The sequence below is a fragment of the Juglans microcarpa x Juglans regia genome, chromosome 5S (genome assembly GCF_004785595.1).
Source record: "Juglans microcarpa x Juglans regia isolate MS1-56 chromosome 5S, Jm3101_v1.0, whole genome shotgun sequence".
Taxonomy (NCBI): domain Eukaryota; kingdom Viridiplantae; phylum Streptophyta; class Magnoliopsida; order Fagales; family Juglandaceae; genus Juglans; species Juglans microcarpa x Juglans regia.
Genome location: NC_054603.1, coordinates 10,681,902 through 10,706,078, shown reverse-complemented (window position 1 = coordinate 10,706,078; position 24,177 = coordinate 10,681,902). Strand labels below are relative to the sequence as shown.

Here is a 24,177-nt window from a genome sequence, read left to right as displayed (position 1 = left end):
AATGTGTTTTTTATTCCGGTTTACAACCGTCTTTAAATTTTTCGTGTGTAGATACCAATACAGGTAAACAAGTACTTGTCATATAGTGATGGAATGAGTCATTGAAACTGACAAGCAATAATTATAGTAAACAAGTAATAGATGATAAGGCCACAGAAATATGATGTGAGTAATTAGGTTGAGAAAAAAATTAGTTAGAAAATAATAATTAAGTATCAAATTAAATTATTAATGTACATATGATAAATGTAATTGTAAAATTTGAAAAAAAATCAAAATATTATTATTAAAAAAATAATATTATATTATTATTTTGATGAATCCAATGACTAATTCAATATGGGATTATGGATATGGAGATTTTGAATTTATGAAAAACATGTACTTTTCATCAAATTTTGAATATGACTTTTATGAATCCAATATCAAAGCTCTATCTCTGTCCTCAAGCCCGTCGCTCTCTCAAGGACATCAAAGTCACTCTCTGTCGATCTCCATCGGCCGGTGTGGTTATCTCTCTGTCGATCTCCGGTACCTTTTGTACCGCGTCCTGTTCAAAGCGGCTCTCTTTTACAAGCGCCTTAAAATCCAAGCTCCAAACTATCTAGAGGCACATCTGAGACCTAGGCCTACTCCTTTGAAGCCAACATGACCAAGACCTTCAGAACCAATAGAATCCTTGGCTTCTACAATGGGACCGTGCATATTTTCCCTCAACATCTACTCATTCGCTTTTTCCATTGCATGCTTCAATACATACATACACTCATCTTGTCGAACTTCGATTAATACCCATCTTATGATTCCCTTGTTCATCGTGGTAACAGGGAATATCGTTTCTGAAATAATTGTGCACAGGGAGTTCATGCATGCAACAACATAGGCCGGAGCTAAGGTCAAGGGAGGAAGTTTTCCGAGAAAGTGTATATATAAGACGAAAATTTAGTGGCTGATGAGAAAATTTTTTTTCGGAAAAATATTTCCTATTTGAATACACCAAGTTCGTATATGCTCCAAGACAATCAAAGTTCATTAGTATTATATCTTGCATTTCTTTGATGCTAGACATGTAATTATATGCCACAGGAAACTACATTTTCTTCGATGATTGAACAAGATCGAGAATGAATTTATATGCGGCAATTACAAATATTACAGAAAGGCAAAAAGAAAGAAAGAAAGAAAGAATATTTCCTGTCATTTCCTGCACTCTTGACACGCGCTGCAATGCATATCAACTTCTACTTTCAGCTCTGATAACAGCAATCAGGGCTCTTGAGCCCATTGCAAAATTTGCTTTGGCAGCTAGACTTGCAACCAGCATCTTCCAAAGTCCCCTTATTTAATTCCCAGTTCTATGGTTTGGAAATATCTATGTAGCTCTATCTAAGTCTTGATTTGTCAGGCCTGTAAGAGTACTTTCAATTATTGATCATTGTATGCGGGTAAGAGAATTAAAATGAGCTCGGCGATCCTCTAAAAAAATTTGTGTATATTAGGTACCAGAATCTTCTACCCACAATTATGATAAAAGCCCTTCACAAATCCCAAGTATGAGATTTCTCTCTAAAAACAATTAAGTGCCATGAAGAGGTTTACCTATACATGAGGGATCTGTAGAAGAATGAATGAGATGAAATACAACGACAGGAAAATGGCAGCTCCAGCAAGAAAATTATATAGCAGCCGCTGGTTGTCTTTTGTGGGTATGAAAACTGTCTTCAGTGTATTAGTTAATTCAAAAATCCGAAGAGATACCTGCATAAGCAAGTCCAGAGCGCAGCAAAAAAATGCAACAAAAGTGGGTCATTTGTTAGTACTAGTGGCATATGAAGAATTAAAGGGTCAAGAAGAAATATGCTTACAAGGACATAAATGGCAGTAGTGAGCATGAAGTTAAGCAAGGGATATTCTGGGACAAGAGAAAGAAGCCACTTAGGCTGTCCATTAGGCACGCTTGATCTGCAGATGCATATAGGGAAGTTAGAAACACAACTGAGTTGAGTCAGCATTTTGTCTCTTGTCAATTTCTTTATCCGTGCATTTGCATGTTTGTGAGTTTTTAGGACTTTTCCCTGGTAATGCCAGAAGAAGTGAGACAAGGAAAAGATATCAACTTGTGCTCATGGCCTTAGATTCTCCCCCCTTCTTTTTATTTAGACTTGGGAAGGGACATGACGTTTGCTTTTATATTAATTTATATAATTAAAAATGAAATTTTCAAGTACTTCTTGGAAGTTTTAAGAAGAAAGCTTAATTACCACATCCAAAAAGTAAAAATAAGGAAATTTTTTTGAATTCATGGTATTAATTTACTCCCAATAATGGTTACATGAAATTACGGACTTATATAATACAGCATACATCTAGACTTAAAAAATGGCATCATCTAACCAGTAAAAGCAAGACGTGTAGGCGGATCAACTCAATAAAGATGCTTTCAAAATAAATAACCACAGATTTATTATAATGTTAGTATAACGTAGCACTTGGCAAATTGGTGAAATATAAATGAAATGCATAAATTTACAAACCTCAACCAGATATGGAACTGAGAAATATAGGTCTCCAAAGTAATCTTGCCCAGCCACCTAATAATACCAAGTGGAACAACAAAAACCTCAAAATACGGTAGCAGAATACACTTAAGTTCATATACAAAAAGCCATTCAATATTCCTGTAAAGGGGGTGGTTCAAGTATTAAATGGTTCAATTGTACAGATAAGAGAACATACGCAAAAAGAGTCAATGAGAAACTCCGAAACTGCTGAGTGAAATTTCGCAAGCAAATATAAACTCTGATATCACAAAGAAGGCAAATGGTAAGATGCTGGAAGATGAACAAGAAAGAGTTACTTGATTGCACATTCTATATGGGAAAGTAACATTAGAATAGGAAAAATAAAGTAACTAATCAATACTCACGTTATGGGAATCCACGATGTGTAGGGATGGTATTTGTTGTATGTAACCTTGTCCAGCTTATAAATACATTCATACCACAAGTAACCAACCTGGAAAATAAATTAAAATGAAATAAAGACAACAAGAAACCCAAAATAGATAAACAATAATGTGTAAACAGATAATAAGTATACTGTGGTCACAAAATCAGGCAACTCACAAATAAAGAAACTGCAACAATGCTTGCTTTGATGGAGATTCTCCTTTTGATCTCACATTCCTCCAATTTCTCCATCCATTTCTCAACCTAGCATGTTCACGTATTTGAAACTTTTAGTGGTTGGCACACCAAGAAAGCAAGAAATACCAGATGATCAGACATTCAAGAAATTACATTGGGGTGATAATATGCATATATCATTCCATTGATCCATATATACCGATCAAGTCCAGATCTGAAATGCCATTCATGCAGACGAGGGAGAACTGGTTTTGCAGGATCTGTATACCCTGTCATTAAAAGTAATGTCACCCATATGAAGCCAGTAGGCATACACATAATCATATATTTATTCTAAAAAATACCTTGAACTTTTGCCAATGGAGTAAGCTTAACAAAATTCAATTTATCATATTAAATCCATACAAAATGTCTTCACCAGTATTATTACACGGAATATGAGTCCATAAATAAATTCGCATTAAGAGGAAAAGGTGGTGAACGATCAAAGTTCAAGGGTGATAACACTGATAAGCAAACCGACTAGATCACTCTAATCAAATCGCTCCCAAACCTGAAGCCCACAAACTAAAGCTTTAAATCCAAGTAAGAGTTGGGTGCTCTCCAACTTCGGCAAAGTTCACATAAAGAACTAAACTAAAGAAGCTGCTGACTAGCTGAGCTATGAAATGACTCGCTAAATTTCAGATTAGTATTGATGTAGGAGCAAGTAAAAAATAAAGGACAAAAGGCAGCACAAAATTGGTTACTAACCTAAAATGAAGGCTAGTGGACGCCAGAATATGTAAAAAACTCCAGGAATTTCCCAAATCAAGATAACCACAAGAAAGCATCCAAGAATCTTCACAGCCATCACTGAGCGTATCTCATTGTACTTGTTAAAAATACCAAGGGTTCCATACACCATTAATGTGAAAAGCGTGTGCATTGGACAGATGTAGTACAGCATATAGTCATTGTTCAGAACAATGCAACAAAATGCTACAAAGAAATTTAGCCGCCACATCATCTGCATATTATAAACGACGACTTAGAAGATCTTAGATTAAAAACATACAAAGAAAATAAAGCTGTCAATGGTTGTTTGAGTTAGATGTTTATACGGTCTATTACCTGAGCAAAGCGTGCAATGCTAAAATCCTTTCTAATGTAATAATAGGAAAAGTTGCCAAATCCCGTCATCCAAACATATGCAGCAATAAACATACGTATTGCATTGTATATCTCCGTTGCAGCAAAATAATGGTACATTAGAAATAAGACCTGCAAAAACATAAAAAGAAATGTAGATGCCACTTCGGACATTAAACTGATGTCAATCCCAAAAGGTTGTCGCATTATCAAAACCTTAACATTCCAATAAAAGAAAAACCAAAACCAAATAGTTTCACAATTTCGCAGTAGCTTTTATTATCCAAACCATAATGCATGGCTGGAATGAAATAAAATAGATCACAGGTGAGAAGGTTTTACGATGTTAGAAAAAACGAATATAATCAAAGGTAAATAAAGCAGTTTTGCAGACGTAGGAACACAAGTAATGCAAGAACACATACTACAAAAGAATGAAAGCACTTAGATTTATTTTCTTAAGTGAAAGTTAAACATTACTAATAATCACAAGTCGTGAGTTTTGAAGACTACTTGCCTGCATCCATCCTTTCCATTCCTCAGTTTGATGCCGATTGAGGTAAAGTAAGGATTTTCCAGAGAATGCTGACACATCATTATGCTTCTTCAAAGAAGTCATTGCTGAAACTATGATAAGGAGAATGTAGAGAAAGAGGAAAAGATCACGATTGTATTTCTGCCCAAGGAAAGAATTGACAAAGATTATCAAAATTGTTAGTAATATATTCCAGCCAATGGTGTGTATCATTATCTGAATTTTAAGCATACAGTAAACAAAAAAAGAAAAAATTAGGAAAAATTTCAATCAACCCCTTTGAACAACTTTACTCTCCAAACTACCATTCTGTGTAATTTAGCCCTTCTTTAAGATCAAATCTTACAGATCGTGTCACATCACTTATTTTCAAAATAGGGGGCTAAATCACAACTTTGGTAGTTTTGTAGTCATATTGCAAAAAGAATGGTAGTTTGAGGGGTTAAAGACTGTAAAGTGTGATTTTCCTAAAAAGTTAATGTTATACTATTATCTAATGTTTTACCAAATGAAAATTCATGTCATCAAAAAGTAAGTTGTCATAACATGTAGATTGACTGGAATGAAGCAGTACTATACTCATGAACAAAAGAACAAGTGTCCAGAATTATATAGGAAAAAAAGCGCCTTGTGGAGATAATTATGCATCATAATATCTTGGGGTAGCATCTGAGGATAAAAACTATCCTAAACAGAATCATGGATGGGACTAAGGAAACATAGTCAAAGCAAGACAAAAGCACCTTTGTAGATTCTCCCAGTAAATTTGTACGATCACATATGTAGAAATACAGCAGAATTGCGCCCAATTCAGACCTATGTGAGTGTAATGTGATATAAGAAAGAGAGAAGGCTAAGTTTTGTATCTCAATAAAAAAGATTGTGACTTACATTGCTCTTAAAGTTGCTCTATTTTCTAGCAAAAAGGAGTCATCCATGGTCAGGAACCTACAAACATGAAGAGCAGAAGGTAAGAACATTTGAGACAATAAAAAATGAAACTCCATAAGGATGAAACATAGTAAGTGACCTAATTAGATTCGTTTTTATTGATAAACTATGAGACTTTGCAGATGCAGATCTTATGAGACCTCCTTCCAGCAAAGTAGTCCGATCATCTTCTTTGATTGTCTCCTTTCCCAATTCAACCATATTAATGTCTGAATGACTGCAACCCATAAAACTTATCATCAGAGAATATTCTATCTAAAGTAACATTATTTCTTCCTCTCAATTTCACGAATAACAGTCTCCTAAATTTTGAAAATATATCAAACAGGAGATGAGACTTAGGATCTGTGCCTGAAGGAGAAAAGTGAAAAATTTAATTAAGCACTAAATTAAATATTAGAAAACCAATTTCAATAAAACTTAAGAAATTGCAGCATCAAATGGAGATCAAACCCTTTTAAATTGAGAAACATGGTATAAAGAATAAAATTAGTAGGATCTGTTAGTTCTCTCTCTCTCCCCCACCCCACCCCCCCTCCCTCCCTCTCTCTCTCAATGCCTTTTAATGGCCAAAAGATAATAGCAGTACTTATAAATGATCCTACCCTTTGTTGTATTCCACAAATTATTTGGACCACCATAGCCCCAATATGGGCCCCCACTCTTTCTGTCAATGTGATGCATTGCCGTCTGGATTTCATCTAGTGTTGCCACAGCACCGTCCCTTAATCAATGTACTCCCTGATACTGTTTCTTAACCACGTTCTGTTTTTGGATTATTTTTTCAAGGAATATAGGAATAGGAAACATGGGTTTCAGTTTCTTTTCCTCACAATTGGTTTGTCCCACTTTTCAGCTTTGGGGTTAAAGGTGGTTTCTTTCTGCTTGGGTGCCAAGAAAAATGATGCTAAAGGAACATAAACTGGTAGGAAGGGATTGAGTTTCCCCAATTCTAGATGAGACTCATTAAGAGAGGTTTTTATACCTTCAAAATTCTTTTTCTATGCACAATCAGAAGCTTACTTTTTGTTTAGTGTTTTAAAGTGGAGATTTTTACATTACATTGGCATCAAAACGTGATCATATGGGATAAACAATTAGCATAAATCAGAGGAAATATTAGCAAATTTTTAAGTCAGTGATCTGCTAGCCAACCAAAAAATAGAATCTTCAATCTAAGATGATGCCTCTTCTTCTTGCACTTTATCTTGAACAGGCAGTTTTGCTCAATAGAGCAAGAAAACTAGCAAGGAAACAATTCTAAATTTCTCACCCTATTCCAAGGCAGCTGCTTGACTCCTTCAACCATTCTAAAAGAGAAGAGGGTTTGGTATAGCCACCAACCATAGTATCATAATCCAAGTATACAATTATGGACAAGTAAAGGAAGGGAAGCAGATTGAAATTCAGTATTGGTTAAAATATGTAACATACAAAGTATCTGGAAGCCAATCGAAACCACCAAAGATTCAAATAATCCCAATCCATAAAATCTGTAGCCCCCCATGTTGAGAGAAGAAACTTACACTTTGGGAGGATGAGAAGATTTCCTATATTCAAGGAACTCTGAGTATAGCCATGCGACAAAAATTTGTACTATTCCAAGCAAAAAGGACACCTAGAAAATATTAAGGAATATCCATTAATAATGGGAAAAGTTTTATCAAAGGAGAAAATAACTAAACAGAGACAGGCAAACAGAACAAGAAAGAGGACATAGTCCCTCAATAAATTCTGAAAATGACATGCAAAGGAAAAAAAAAAAAAAAAACTTGTTCTAATGGAATAGATGTTGATTAGGAAAACAATGGCAAAATTTTGAGCTGCCAATAATGAGTACCAGATTTTCATATTGGGCTAGCATCAAAATGTAATCGTTGGGAGAATTCCAAATTAATATGGAAGGGTAAGAAAAACAAACACAAGAAGCAATATGACATGCACATTTGCCGAGCAGTGAAGTCTCTTACAGAATTGGGATTGGGGAAGAAGCAATATGGCATCCTAAAACCAATTGGGATTGGGGAAGATGCACTCAAGTCTTTTACAGAATTCAATCTCACGCCCACAAGTCTATTTTTAGAGGGGTCGCAAAGAGCATTATTGTGGACATCCAACAATCCCTCTCTTATGATGATGCTCCTGAGACTTGAATCAATGACTTCTAACTCTGATACTAATTTTCAGACCGTGAGCTGCCACTCTACCTAAAACCAATTGCTATTAAGGAAGGCACACTCTCAGGGCACTGTTTCCAGACACCCAGTCCCAATCTAAAAAAAGGAAGGCACACTCAAGTCTTAAATATTAAACATCACACCAAGCAGGCTTGTTTTAAAGTGGTCGCAAGAAGCTGTATTGTGGACACATCTCAACAAAATTGGTAGCAAATCTTGAAAAACAATACACACGAATCCAAGGAGTGTAGCAAATTTGAGGAAGGTGCCTCAAGCAAGTTCAAAGGATTTCAATATAGCTCATTGTCACATGAAAGAGACAATTCAAATTATTTAGGGCCAAATTGCTACTAGCTCTTATTGCAGTTTCCATTTAAGCAATTTACCATCATTGAACGCAATTTCGTCACTAGCTGGAATTGCTCAAATAATATTTAGGCTGAACAAACTATTAATGAGATAAGGCAGTAACTTTTCTCTCTCACAAATACAAGCCACCAAGTTAACAAGCACCCTATATGAGCTGAATAAGTAAATACCAATTGACAGTGGATAAAATGAACCATGAATGGATCCATTCGTAGATAAATAAAAACATGAATATTAATTTGGAGTTTGCAATAAATGCATCAGAAGAAACAATTTTCCACGTAGAACCAAAGGCATGAATTTAGAGGAAGCAAATAAACAATCTAAACAAAAACTTGCACATGCTAAGAGACACAAAAACACTAACATACTGGTAAATTTAAAAATAATAATATACACATTACATGATGAATGGATTCGTCGTCAGATCAAGTGCGCTCTCAAATTTCCAAGAAAATGTTACAAAAGAAAAAGACTTGCATGTTCGACAAAATTCACGAGGTACAAACAGACTTCAGCCCGAACCACATTATTAACCAATAATATCAACTACCAATTCACCATTCAATTCAACCATGTCTGTCTAATGTTCTCAACATCCACCCAAAAATGAGCAGAAAATTGAGAATATGACACAAAAGCATGCACAAAACCTCACCTGACCGGGCGTAAGTGGCTCGGAAACCACCATTTCCGGTCCCGCAAAACGGTTGGAAACTGCAAAAACCCCAAGAAAAATTAACCACGTCAATGGATACCATTGCAGTCGTTGTAACCATATGGCAACCAAAAATACATAATAAAAAGCAGAATTGTGAAATTCGAATGGCAGATGGAGCGGAGAAGTACCCTAGCTAGAGATGGAAGAGAGAGAGAGAGAGAGAGAGAGATCCAAATGCAAGAGGAGCGAGCAGGAGGTGTAGAAGAAGGAGGAGGAGGAGGAGGAGAAATCCTTCGCTTAAAGAATGGAGAAAATGTCGGAGGGTGAGTCCCTCTCACTATCTGGATCTGTTCATAGCGGTTGATAGCTGTTGCGGTGGGTTGAGTCGTGGTTGTGCTTTTGTTCTCAATCAGTCACTCCTCACTTGACTAAGACTAGTTTGTATTCGCAAGTCATCTCAATTCATTTCAATTCATTTCAACTCATCTCATTATTATTTATTATTATTCATTAACTTTAACTCACAAATCTTATTACTATTCATAACTCATCTCATTACTATTCACAACCCATCTAAACTCATATTCGAATTCAAACGATACCTAAGTATTCAGCTTAAATTTTTACAGCTTTGTTTGGAAGAGTATCTCAAGTACTCTTATTATTATTATTTATTTATTTTTTTACTATTTATTATTTTTTACTTATTTCTTACTACTATTTAATATTTTATTATTAATTTTTCATTACTATTCACAAACATTCTCAACACTTTTCAGGTATTCTCACTCATCATTCTAATTTTCATCATTTTATGATATAATATTAGATGACTAGAAATTATTTATTATATTTTATTTGTAAACCTATCATCTAATGCCACATCATGAAATGATAAAAAATAATGAAAGTTGAGATGATGAATAGAATTTACATTTTAGAATGAGTACATAAGTCTTGCATAATAATTTTAAAAAAATTAAATTAAATTTTTAATAATAAATTTTATTTTTTATTTTTAAAAAGAGTTTACAACATTTACACAATTTATCATTATATCTAATATTATTTATAAAGTATTAATTTATTAATATTAATTTTATATTTACTTTTCCTTTTAAAAAAATACGCGACACTTGTGACAGTAAATATTATTAATTTTTGTTGTCTCGTCTACTTGAATTTTTTGTCTTACTTTAATGAATATTTGATCATAAATAAATTAAAATAGAAGTGTTTGTGTAGTTTATCTAAGAAAAAAGTGGGGTGGGGTAGATTCTGATAATAAATTATCTCAACAAGAGTTTTTTTTTTTTTAATCAATAATTGCATTAAAATAAAATGAAGAATACAAGAGAATGGAGCAGGTAATCCCAACAAAAATTTTATTACAATGGAGGTGGTGCAAATAGACAAAATAAAAAAGGGAATGAATTCAATAAATTGGATTTGGATTCATATTTTTCAGCTAAGACAAAAAGGACAAGATTGAAATAGTTATTCGGGTATTGATATAATTAGGAAAATAGGCACTACATAATGATATGTTGTTTTGGTGTGTATATATATATATATATATAATATTGTTACATATAGTCATAGAGTAATGCTACGCACTCCATGATTGTAAAAATTATTTCTAATATAATTAATGTTGATATAAACCTCCATGCAGTCATGTAGTGCATGTAGTGTACTTTAAGGTGGTCCGAAGACAAGACGGCATGAAAAAATCACAAGCATGCCTATCTTTTGGCTTTTGGTAGGGCTATAATCAAACCGAGCCGAGCCAAACCGGTCTTTGGCTTACCGAGCTCAACTTGACTCAAAATATTCGAGCTCGAGATTTTTTTTATTCTTCGTTTGAGCTCAGCTCGATAAGTTAAACGCTCAACTCGAGCTCAAGCTCAAGCTCGTGCCACAAACAAATTCGAGTTGAGCCGAGCTCGAGTTCGAACTGTGTATTTTTTTATTTTTTGAATAAGATTTAATAAATAATAAAATAAATAATCTAATATTGAATTTATACAACTAACAAGTAGAACCTCTATTGATTATAAAATTTTAACAAATTTATAAATAATTAATATCTAACTAGTTGATATTTATCCTAAATAACAATATATTATATGCTTACATATATTATTAATACATACACTTAATATGATAGCATATATCTATTTCATATACTAGTAATATATGGTTCTCACATACTAGTATATGAAATTATTAGATTTTATCTATTAATTATTATACAAATTATAAAATATACTTATGAATTACATTCACTATATAGGCATAAGTAATTAAATTACATATTATATATTTAATTATAAAAGTGGTATGTTTATATTATTAGTTACTACATATATATATATGTGTGTGTGTGTGTGTATATACATAGGTGTATGTATATATTTATCAATATATGAATGAGTTTTAATCAAGTCAAGCTAATGAGTTGACTCGAGCATAAACGAACGAGCCGTAACGAGCCTTAGCAGAGTTGAGTCGAGTTTTGTCGGGTATGTGTCATTTACAATTCGAGCAAATATCTACTTTCACGAATGAGCTTTTTTTTTTCACGAGTCGAGTTCTATTCGAGTTTAACTGAGCGAATACCGAGCGGGCTATCGAACAGACTGGTTCATTTACAATCCTAGCTTTTGGTCATGGTGCTACTTTCAGTTGGATATTGAATATCGATGGATATATAAGGAGTATAATGATTTATGGGAGGGAAAGAAAATGGCCTGGCTGTGGGAAGAGAATTAGCTCGTAATAGTTTGTAATAGTTTAAAGAGCATAGAGGCCGGTTAGAGTTGATCAGTCAAATAATAGTTTTTGTTGGTAATAATTTCTTACCACAAGATTATAAGGCACCGTTTGGATAAAAAGTATTTAAGATGATTTGTAAATAATAGTGAAATAGTAATAAAATAATAATAAAATAGTCTGATAATATCTAAAAACAGTTGTATTTCCAATCAGACCCTAAATGATCCAAATTATGGCCCCATGCACAAAAACATTTTGTGGGTTAAGTTTGGTCATGCAAAGAAAGGGTGTCCTAACACTCCCTCCTCTATTCAAAAACCTTTGTGGGCAAGCCATGGATGGTAAGAGTACTTTATTAGAATTATGATAGTAATTATTAAGCATATATAGCATTAATCTGACTTGCTTTCTACGATATATATATATATATATATATATTAAAAGCTGTTGTTCTACCTAAAGTCCTAGCTAGATCTAAAGATTTAACAGTAATGAGGGGTACCACCAAACTTAAACTTGCAGAAGTGCATATGAAGAAACCCACTTATAAATCAATGTAACCCCACATGATTGCAGCTTGCTTTGTATTGATCAGGACGTGCAACTGCTAAACTTCATCAGTTTTTTTTTTTTTTTTTAGGCAATTATCAGAGGATCGATATGCATGATTTCGTTATGACAGTTTGATACATGAACCTAAAGCTCAAGACTAGTCAGCCTAAATGCTGATGAAAATGACATGGTGTATGTATATTTTTATGTGTGTATATATATATATATATGTTACACTTTTTTCATGGTGGAGGGATGAACACCGACTTAGTTGGAGTCGGATTTTCCTAAATCCAACTCCGACTCCAACTCCAACTTGCATAGCCTCCAATTCAACTCTGACTTTTTAGAGCAGAGTCGAATTTGGACTTTTAGCTTTGAGATTCTTCTTTTTTAACTTTATATTGAGACCATTTAAAAAAGAATCTTTTGTGAGCTTTCAAATATCAATTTTTTGAAAAATTAAAAATTAAAACTAAATCATTCACTGTTAATTTACTTCTATACTAATATCTAAATTATTTTTATACTAGACATATACTATAGTGTCTAATTACATGTTATTATACTATACTATAGTATTACATATTATTTTTAGTGTCTAATTACATGTTATTATACTAATATCTAACTTATTTCTAACTCAATTATATACTAGACTTTCTAGTATCTAATTATATGTTATTATACTTTAGTAAATTAGTATTATATATTATTAATTTATTATACTAGGCTTATTTAAATACTAGTGTCTAACTTATTTCTATACTTGATTATGTATTGTAGTAGTACTATAATGTTTACATATACTAAACTGTCATTAGTCTATTTATATTATAGTGTATAAGTATATTATTTTATAATAATTAGCTCATACTAGTATATTATTGAATTTAAGTATATAAGTTATAGTTATATAACTATATAAGTATACTAGTATACATGATAAATATATAAATAAATACATTTTTTATAACACATATACAATATCACAGTTGGATTCGGAGCCGGAGTCGGAATCAAAGGGAAAAGTAGGAGTCAGAGTCGAAGCGAAGTCGAATTTTCGAATATTTGCTCAGCCCTAGGTGGAGTCTACTTTTTTACAAAGGATCTGAACGAGACTTGTATACGTGAAACATCTCCCGTCCAAACTGAGTTTCGCGCTTGCATCCAATGCGATCAAGTACATCATCCTGCTTAGCTCTACAAGTCGAGTTCTGCGCATGGAAATCTTCATCACTTAACACAAACAAAAAAGAAAATCGGGGACCTTCTCTCGGAATTTATTTTTCTATAGTCTTATGCAGGCTATTTTCGTCGCAATTTAACTTGAAGATTCTAAAGACCTTTTTGTTGAGCAAGCTGGCCTCAAGAATCAAGGGCATTTGTTAGGGGTTAAAATCCCCCTGGCCTAAAAGGCAAGAGGAAAAAGACAAGGAGTGGACAAAGAAAATGAAGTGTAAGAGAGAAAAGAGGGAAGACGACAAAAAAGAGAGAAAAATGAGAAATAAAGGAAAACAAGTCAAGACACGCAAGGAGGAGTGGAATAAAGTTGACTTTCTCATCTACTACTGACAGGGGCTAGAATAAAAAGGACTTCTAGATGGCTACGCGGGGGGCAGAAGAGAGGTCATCTTCAACCCCACGACGAGAGCTCTACAGATAGAATCTTCTCTAGAAAAAAATGTCTCTAACCTCCATTGTATAGAGAGAAATAAGATACCATAAAAGACTGTAAAATAATCATATTATAATGGATTTGCCCTCCAAACTACCTGTAGACATAGGCCTTCTGCTAAACCACGTAAATTGTGTCTCCATCTCTATTTAGACTTCTTGTATCTTTTTTCTATTCACTGCTATTGATGTACGTAAGGGCACTGTACTACTTCTTCGGACCGGCGCCATTGTGGGCTCCGAAGTGCCTCATCTAGTCTTGGACCACTTCAGCGGGCCGAGAGTGACACTTTCTCTTATTCTGGCCTTAATAAATTTAACATATATACACACACATACACATACACATACATGTACCATTACTAATTTATAAGGAACCAAACAATCACGGGTTTCACATGATGATCATTGAGTCCTTCTTCCCTAGCTTGTTAAGACTTATGTGTAGAATTACTATGTACCCAAATTATGGGTTTTATTTTCATTTTTTAAAATATCCAAACGTTTATTTCTTACTTTTTATTCAAAATTAGAAATACATATGTTTTCCAAGAAAAATTAATTAGGTGATCTTGAACATTAAGGACCATCTTGTTATTTTATATTTAAAGTCATGATAGGATATATCTAATCTGTCACAAAATCAGCTTATGTATAATATTTTCTACGTCTGATAAAACATAAATGATATATTTTCAAATCATGAGAAATTGAATGATTACTTGCATGCATGCTTTAATTCAGATTTTACATATATATAGAGAGTAAAGACGCTATATATCTCCATGACTAGTAATTTTCGTTGGTGAAATGCATGTCCTCGATCGTGGGTACGTAGGATTTTCAATTTTTCTTTTTTCTTTTTAATGAAAGGGCGAGAGAATACTAGATCAGCTGAATTAGGTCTTTGATGTCGTTTCCCCAGATCGAGGATCTATGTACGTGTTGGTAGTAAGAGATCATGATCATGATCGAGTACTTCTTCTTGAGTTGCTTGATGGTCGATGGAATAAAAGTCTTGAATTTGAATCTTCATCATGGGCATGATGCTCGAAGATCATGAGACTCGTTTGCCATCTCTATCCATCGACTAATTATATAGTCCGACTATATATATCCATAACGGGATTAGGGTCGTTATGCTATGACTAACTCAAGTCGATCGGTCCCTATCTCATCGCGTATAAATGCTAATATATGGTGATCATCAGGACCGACCTTTTTGGTTTTTTCTTTTTTTCAAAGAAAGTGATCATCAGTTCAATTGCTTTGTCTGCATGCAACTCGATCAATGCACAAGCACACAGGTACGGAGGTACCAAAGCTAGCTAGCTGCATGCATATACTTTCAGAAATTAAGCATCTCGTGACATGATCAAGATGAGAAAACCCAACAAATTAATTGATGTGCAGTACCACCTAAGAATTACGTACTAAGAAGATCATGTTTTATAATCATCAAGCCTTTGTCTTAATTATTAATGAATTAAATTATAAACCTGATAATTTTTGCATGATATGATTTTCTCAGGAATATTTTGGAGAAGTACTAGTACTACTGCATGGGGTTTGGCCAGCTTTTGATCATAAATAATGCTACTCATCATCCTATGATGTGACATTAGGTGATTGAAATTTTTTTATTACATTTCACTTGTGAATCTATCATCTAATATCACATTATAGGATGATGCGAATATATTGGGATGATGAATAGATTTTTTCTTTAAGACATAAGAAAAATACAGCAAAAGCATTAACAGTACTTGTATATATTATAATAATTAAGCACTTTTCCAATAAAAGGACCCATAACTATTTCTTGGGTCAAGTAATTACGTGAAGCATAGTAAAACACCTCGATCGATGCCAACCAGTATAACAGATCTTGACATTCCCGCGAGAAAGAATATCATTGTAATTTAAATATTCATGTAATTTAATATTCATTATAAGAAAATTGTTTTATTTGTTGATTTTTATAGTAAATAATTTATCATAAATATTTATTTTTAATTTATAAATTGACTAAATGATTTGAAAGGTCCAAGAAATCTAAAATCTCGTTTGAATAAGCTGTACTATGAGCAAAACAAATACATCACAACATACGGTTCATCATGGATATTGCATGGCACGAAATTCATAAATAGGATTAAGGGATCTGACTCGTTTAATTAAAAGAATTGAATTAAGATTGACTCCCTATACAACTATTTGACATGAGTTGAACAACCCTCTCTCTCTCTCTCTCTCTCTCTCTCTCTCTCTCTCTCTCTATATATATATATATATATATATGAGTTTCAATTAAAGCTAGTAATTGTTAGAGTTGATGGATCTTATAACTCATTGGATTAAATGGCCGGATCAAGTTAAGATTAACTCGTATATATACGACACAAGTACTGAACTTGACAAGACCGAAATCCGATACAACAATATTATGTATTAATGTCAGCCCTACTCATTAATTCTATTGGCTTTCTAATTACCTCTCCTGTTTTTAATTACCACAAAAATCAACTTATTATATTAATATATAAGTCTAAATAGACTGCGCATACTCAAACCACTTAAAATATAAGATAATTTAATTAACTAATAAAATCGATTTTAAATTAATTTGAATTAGTTTTTCCCCTCCACAAGATCACCCTCCAGTCTCCACATATGTCAACCTTACTTTTAATTTTCTAGCTTTTAGGTACTATTTGTTAGAAATTATAGATCAGAGTGGACAATATTGGAAGTGTTTAATTACTTCAAGCGATTAATGTTCTACAGATATCTTTGATGATGATCTGATGTTATAATCTTCTTCAGTGGTGGGGTATGCTATGTGGTAAATATCAGGACACAACATGCACTCATACCAGAACAACATGATACACTCACGTATTCCACGATCTAAATATCGGGATTAAAGAGAATTAAAATATTTGAGAGAGAGATTAGAACAAATTAGGGCAAAATGGAAGAAGCTGTATTCTGATGAGTATTTCTTATAACACTATTAACTGGCCATGACCTCATGTCCCGGCCCGACAAGTACTCAATCGTGTTCGTATTTCTTCCTCATGTTATAAATTATCATGAGAGGTACTGGTCTTATATGAAGAAAATTAAAATATGACAAGTACTGAATGTATTAATGGGTGGGGTTAGGATTTTTTCTACCTCTTTTTTCTTTTTTTCGAATCACCCTCCGTACGGATGTCCAGATTACTTGGTAAGGAACTTCCTGGACGTTGATTTATGGCCGGAGACCGTAGAAATTTGCATGTTATTTGGGTCCCCCGGACCCAGATTGAAATTGACTGCTTTTGGAGACAGAAATATCGATTGACCATATATATATATATATAGAGAGAGAGAGAGAGAACTTGGAGCTGATCATCTTTCATGCATGTATGCTTTTTTATTTTTGAACCTTTTGGTTTTGGCACATATATAGATCGTTGCTTTGATCTCCCTTTTTTGGTGAATAACATGCTCTGCCTTTTTAATTCATTTGAAAGATTCAACAGTAAGAGTAAAAGGGTACATAATTCTTACATTTTCATGCGTTTAATTCTTAATGCAATTGGAGAATCGAATCAAAGGTCGATATTCTGAAAATGGTACGTTTGGAAGTTAAAATCATCTCAACTTATCATTACAATTTTTTCAAATTTCAATACAAAATATAATAAACAATTTAACTTTTTCAAATTTCAAAATAATAATAATATTAAAAAATAATATTCTAACAATATTTTATCATCTTAACTCAATTTAATTCAATTCAACATCCAAACACAACCTCAAAAGCAAAGAAAACCTAAACGGAGGATCAAATCAAAGGAAAACGGAGGAAGAATAATCTCTCCTACTTGAAAATCACGAAAGGATTATACATACACCGTATAGCTAGCTAGATATATATATATATAGTACGTAGTTCTTATAAAAGTTCAGATTACACTGAATGTGTCGTACATGTCTCTCTTTTTTTCTTTTTCGTTTTTTCCTTTTTGATGTTTAAAATCACTAAACTACACACAACGTACGTACCAAACCTCATGATCATCTTAATTCCATGCATTTCCCAGAGAGGCAATTCAAGAAAATTTAATTTTAAAACTCATCTCATCTCATCGTTACAACTTTCTTAAACTTCCGTACAAAATATAATAAAAATTCAATTTTTTAAAATTCTAAAACAATAATAGTATTAAAAATTATATTATAATAATATTGTATTCAATTTTTAACAAAATATCTCATCTCATTTTATCTAACTGTGTAACCAAACGTGGCCTAATAACTTAAATAATCTAAAGATATTTCAACGTTACTTCTAAACTAAGCTAGCTAGCGTGTGTGAAAGTAGTGGCCGCCTTCTCGGGAACAACAAGAAGTACCGGAGAAAAACATATATAGTTACGTATCTAGAAATTGTTTGTCAACGAGAGAAACCAATCGATCGAGAAAGGATCAAGAAACATGATCAGCTAATTCATTGCTCATAATTATATTGTTTAAGGAACATCGAGGGAATTATGTCTTGTAATAATCCGTAGTCGGGAAGTTGATGATCAAGATGAGGGTTATTAGGTGGATTTTGCTCATGATGCTGCTGGCTATTCATTGTTTGAGCAGGCATGATCTGAGCATGAGCCGCAAAATAGTGTTGAGGAAAGGTTGGTACTGGTCTTGCTGCTGCTGTCGGCTGTGTGAACATGCAGTAAGGTGAGAAAATTGCTGCAGCCGCAGTACTACTTCCTCTAAGCGTTGCGGGAATTGGGTGGTTGTGCTGACCTTCATATGTCGTGATCACAACGGTTGGATCTTGACATGACCTCTCAACTCGTTTCTTTACCGTGCACTTTTGAGTTGTACACCTGTAATAGCTCCTGCTTTTGGAAATTAACCATTTCAGTTCTCAGATCGATCAAGTTGATTTTCTTCGAGACCCAAGACAATATCAGATTATTACAGCATATATCTATTTAATGCTTCTTTAGGTTTCAGAACACTTTAGGGTTTCTTTAATTATATGGAAACAAAAGATCCACATGCATGCAGATGGGAATTAAAGGAATATTGATCAAACTAATTAATATGGTCAAACAACATATATATTGCAGTAAAACTTCAGGTTTCGGATCTGTTCTTTTGATCCCATGTAGTTTGGAAAGGAGCCAACATATATAAGGAATTAATGTAAAAAGCCAAGCAGATATGCAAATTAATTTGCTTTTGGGTGCAAGAAAATGATAACTTACCTTGGATAAGGGCTGTTCTTGACAGCCTTCTGTCCATATTTTCTCCATCTATATCCATCTTCCAGATGATCAACCTCACTCTTGGTCATGAAAGCGAACCGTGGCTCCCTTTGCTTTTTCTCTCCCTTCTTCTTTGCTTTGCTCGGCCTGTTGATTTAACTCCCATTAATATTGCTTGCACCATCCTAAAAAAAAAAAAACAAATTTGCCATTGATTTACACACCAAGAATATTCAAACTTACACTTTCTTAGAGCTTTCCCCTCCAATATCTTCCGATTCTTTTGGTTGCCTATCTTTGCTACTCTTGTGATCTGAATCTTCTTCAGCACCAGCACCAGCCTCAGTTGAAGAGGAAGAGATCGAAGAGTTTGCAGTCACAAGAACATCACCACTGCGGCCACCACCTAAATCTCCAACTTCCCTTGGCTTCGGATTGCTTTCAACTGAAACAAATACTTGGGATGATGAAGGTGGCCGTGACAAACCAAAAGCGCTTGCCATTGAATTATAAACCACAGGTCGTTGCAAACACTGATCATTGAAGCTGCTCATGATGTAATTAGAAGGATCATCATCAAATCCTTGTGAATAATTATTGTAAGGAGGCTTTTCATTGTATGAGCTGCCAGTCCCACTTTCAAGATGCTGATTATCTTGAAATAGGTAATGGTAGAAAAGGTCTTTAGGTTCATCAGACATGGAGGAGGATCGAGGAAGAAGAATTAGGAAAAAGGAAGCTTTGACAGGAAGCTGCTTTTAAGGTCCTTTCGTTCTATGACTAGTATTTCTCCAATCTATACACTTTATATCTCTGGTAATGTGATTAGGAGTTTTATATATAGCAGAAAAGAGCAGAAGGAGTCTAGGTTTGAATAGGACTTATATGCTATAACATCACTTTAAAAAGGAGGTTGACAAAACACCCTCCACGTCACAAGTCCAAAAAGTGACTTTCAGATGAAACGTTAGTCTTATTTAGTTTTTCAATACCCTTATTCTAAGTTATTTATACTATATATATATATATATATATATATATATATATATTATTTACGTGACTAATTTAAAATATAGATTTTAAAAAATTAAATTTTACAAATTAAATTTTACTATTTAAATGACGTGGATATATGGTGTGCTCTACACACCGACTTGACAACAAAATAACTCTTAATTTTTTTTCTTAGGCTGTGTTTGGAAACACAATTGTTCACAGTCGACCTTCCCATATTACTTCACTACTATTTACAAACAGTTCATTACTATTCATAAAAGATTCACTATTATTTATAAATGATTTCACTACTATTCACAGATGATTTGATATAATCTTAATATCACTACAAGAAAAAGACTTAGCGCCAAAAATTGCAATAACCCCTAAAAGCGCCGGATTTGATATTTCTTAGCAATTTTTACTACGCCGAATATTCGTCACAATTATCTGCTCAATTATAAATTAAATTAGTGAACTTTTGTATCCAAACAAAGTTCTACAACAAATACAAAAGTTTTTTTTTTTTAATTTTTTAGTTTTTAGTAATAAATAAATAAAAGAGGATATATAAGACAATATTCCTTTAATGTAATGATTAAGATTCTCTCCTTTCAATTTAAATTAATGGTTTGGCCTGATCACTCTCCCCGAGATTCTAAAACTCATTAATTTTATATACAAAACTCAGTTGATTCTTTGGTCTCGGGCCAACAAATTTCTAAGGGTTATCGATATACGAGGAGACCTACAATACAATAATTGAGATGATCGTGATGAAACTTTAGGAGTATGCTCCAAAATTTCAAGGCTATACCCTAACATAATACGTTTGGATGCTCAACTCCAGCTTTAAATTTATCTCAACTCATTATCATAATTTTTTTAAATTTCAATATAAAATATAATAAACAATTCAATTTTTTCAAATTCTAAAATAATAATAATAATATTAAAAAATAAAATTCTAACAATATTTTATCATCTCAACTCAGTTCAACATCTAAACGCAGAATAGACCATTATGGAGAGCTCAAGGCCGGAATTGGCAAAATCTTAGAGATTATGATCAGAGTGATTATCGAAATTTGTAGACAAATGTCTCCTTTGACGTCTATTTTATTCTTCGATTTAATTCAATATTTTAATTTTTATATACAGAAAGAAGTAATTTTTAAATTTGCGTAATTTGATATGGTACCGTAAAAGACTTGATGCATGATCAATTTCGGTATGCAGAGAGTTGTTTTGTTGACAATGTATACATGAGGCGTGCTAAGAAAGCTAGTGGCCAGGACTCTCATTGGGATGCTGTTTTACCTTGTCAATAATCAACTTTCACCTTGAGTCGACGCATTTGACTCATTAATTTGATCGAGTTAGGCCATTTAGATTTGGTCATATGGTTATAATTAATTATATATATATATATCATCAAGTATAAATAATAATTCATGTTTTAGTGTTGGGCTTTTTATTAATTTAAATATATAATCTCCTAACACGTTATATGACTTTAATTTGCATGCGAATAATTAGTAAAAATGATATTCTTTCTTCATCACATAATTAATAGAAAAAATTAACCTAAAATCATGAATGCATGGTTAAGAAAATAAACCCAATTAATAATTTTAATCAGGCGTGACAATGTTTTTAATTGAAAAGGGAAACACTCTTCTAATTGGTCATCGGTTTGCTGAAGAAAAAAAAGGGGAAGAAATTAGCTGTTAATTTTAACATAGTACTATTAAAAGAAATTAGTCATTTAACCAAATAATTATGTGAATAGTTGGATGAATGATTGGTTTATATATAAATATATATATATATATATTCATATTGTTAAAAAAAAAAAACTAATAAGTTCTTTTATTAAACAAAAAACTGTATTCAGATTATTATATTATATCGTACCATTTTAATTAATTAGTTACCTATTTTCCTAAACTTTACCTCCAATAAAATAAAATTATGTCACTCGTTATATTAAAAAAATATATATATATTTGCAACCCTGAATCGTATAACCACTGCGTAATCGCTTTGAAAAAAATAAATAAAATATAGGATCGGCATAAAAAAATTAATTTTTTAATAATGGATCCTACTCTTTTTCAAAACTATTACGCGACGCGTTTATACACTTCACAGTTATATATAAAATTACTCATTTAACAAAATGTGCAAAACTTTCTTATTTTAAGATTATATAAATCATTTTTCGTATTGTTTATGTCTCTTCGAATTATATAAATCTTAAAATTTAGACAAAATCCCGAAGTCAACAACCGGAACGAGGCCATATCAAACTCGTCCGGACTCATCACTATTACAACAAACCTTGGGAAAACGAACTCGATGATTTAACATGTTTTTTGAAAATGCACGTACATATATACATATACATATATATATATATATATTTATATGGTTTGGAAAGGTCAAAGCACACGTGGCTATCTAAGGAACAAGTAAAAGCATGATATATATACAAATATTACAAGGAGCCAAGCAAAAGAAATTGCATGGGTACTGAGTATAAATCGGCGTAGACTACGGCAATTTCTCGGCGGTGCAGTCAGTCACGGCGGTTGCCTGGTTGCCTTTTTGTCTAGCGACAATTTTGGGTCTTTTGGGGAGAGGATTACACGTGTCCTAAACCCATGGCCACCGGCAATATTAGACCGGCAAACATGGCCATGTCAGACACTCTCAAGCCTTTATTTTTCTACGAATAATGTTATATACCATATTCTCATCTTATTTTTATCATACTAAATGATATATGACACATTCATCATTATTAGATGATTATAAAGAAATACGTAATAAATGATCATTTAATAATAATAAATATATCATATCATACTTAGTGAGATAAAAGTGAGATAATAATATGGTGTATAGAATTTTCCTTTTCCTATTTTATATCAAATGTTATTTCAAATATATTTGCACCATTGTTAAGATGAGTAGTACCTTTTGACATGAAAAATGTGTATGGAGTTAAAGGGGGATTGTGAAAGCCATCATGACCCTCCAAAATTTTAGAGCACTTGTACACATGGGTACCGTGAAAAATTGTCCGGCCAAGCGCATATTATTTTTGAAAAAATTAAGGATCTTCCTCTTCTATTTGTTTTTTCTATAAAATTTAAATCTATTATAACCAATTGTATCGGAGAATATTGACATACGCGTAAATATAGATACAAGATTTATACAAAATAATCTATTTTTTATTTACTGTTAATGTACTGTTTATTTTCAACGCTTAAAAAAGAAAAATATAACAAATGTATTTTGTTTTTTCTAAAAAATTAACTCAGTTTATTGGTGGTGACCCCACTGATATTGACCAACGCAGTCCAATATTCATGAGCACGACCACAAGGCCAGCCATGAGATACGTGAAGGCAACTCTTGAAAAATATTCTTCATGATAAAAAAAATAGAGAACACGTCCTAACTTTATAATATAGTCAACAGTATTGCATTTTCTTGCAGACACTCATCATGGAACAAGACATGACAATCCAGCCGATAAATTATGTGATTTAGTCAAAAATAGACTAGCTTTGAAAAATCAAATGGGTAAAAAGTTCTTTTGCTGCCCGGCCAATTACATGGCTAACCTAATTCTTTGTTTTTCATCGATCGAACTAGTCAAACATCCATTTGGGATGGGTTTGGATCTTCTAGAATTTTAAACCGAATTCAAACTATAAGTTCTAAAGTGAGAGAGAAATAGACATATAAAATATATCATACAATATTTATAGTTGTCGGAATGATTTTCTTGGACAATATTAAATGTTCAATAAATATTATCGTGTCTACTTCATGTGTTTATCATTCTGAGCTTTGATACTCATCATCTCTACACGTAAGAAAAAAGTCGGGGGAGCAGCCCCTGTTCACGCATCATCCA

General features: G+C 32.9%; 2 protein-coding genes across 2 annotated transcripts; both read right to left on the bottom strand.

Moving 5' to 3' along the window:
* Positions 1–955: 955 nt before the first annotated feature.
* LOC121267360 (protein REDUCED WALL ACETYLATION 4-like) lies at positions 956–9,356 on the bottom strand. Its single transcript, XM_041171226.1, has 17 exons — positions 9,159–9,356; positions 8,968–9,026; positions 7,290–7,381; positions 5,843–5,980; positions 5,704–5,760; positions 5,556–5,628; positions 4,795–4,953; positions 4,260–4,409; positions 3,900–4,155; positions 3,300–3,415; positions 3,126–3,212; positions 2,927–3,015; positions 2,737–2,799; positions 2,535–2,591; positions 1,866–1,962; positions 1,600–1,758; positions 956–1,407 (listed from the first exon to the last, which is right to left on the bottom strand). The coding sequence occupies exons 2-16, from the start codon at positions 8,998–9,000 to the stop codon at positions 1,600–1,602; spliced, it is 1,626 nt and encodes a 541-aa protein (XP_041027160.1). The 5' UTR covers positions 9,001–9,026; positions 9,159–9,356; the 3' UTR covers positions 956–1,407.
* Positions 9,357–18,322: 8,966 nt separating this feature from the next.
* LOC121267359 (WRKY transcription factor 71-like) lies at positions 18,323–20,118 on the bottom strand. Its single transcript, XM_041171224.1, has 3 exons — positions 19,491–20,118; positions 19,248–19,394; positions 18,323–18,875 (listed from the first exon to the last, which is right to left on the bottom strand). The coding sequence occupies exons 1-3, from the start codon at positions 19,946–19,948 to the stop codon at positions 18,479–18,481; spliced, it is 1,002 nt and encodes a 333-aa protein (XP_041027158.1). The 5' UTR covers positions 19,949–20,118; the 3' UTR covers positions 18,323–18,478.
* Positions 20,119–24,177: the final 4,059 nt, after the last annotated feature.

What these genes read in the sequence shown, in the direction of transcription:
- LOC121267360 (XM_041171226.1), bottom strand. Translation starts at nt 9,000, where the DNA reads ATGGTGGTTTCCGAGCCACTTACGCCCGGTCAG. An exon ending in TCTTCTCATCCTCCCAAAGT is followed by an intron (nt 5,981 to 7,289) that starts GTAAGTTTCTTC and finishes TATGGGTTGCAG; the next exon opens with TCATTCAGACATTAATATGG. An exon ending in CTACTGCCATTTATGTCCTT is followed by an intron (nt 1,759 to 1,865) that starts GTAAGCATATTT and finishes TTGCTTATGCAG; the next exon opens with GTATCTCTTCGGATTTTTGA.
- LOC121267359 (XM_041171224.1), bottom strand. Translation starts at nt 19,948, where the DNA reads ATGTCTGATGAACCTAAAGACCTTTTCTACCATTACCTATTTCAAGAT. An exon ending in GGGGAAAGCTCTAAGAAAGT is followed by an intron (nt 19,395 to 19,490) that starts GTAAGTTTGAAT and finishes TTAAATCAACAG; the next exon opens with GCCGAGCAAAGCAAAGAAGA. An exon ending in AAGAACAGCCCTTATCCAAG is followed by an intron (nt 18,876 to 19,247) that starts GTAAGTTATCAT and finishes TTCCAAAAGCAG; the next exon opens with GAGCTATTACAGGTGTACAA.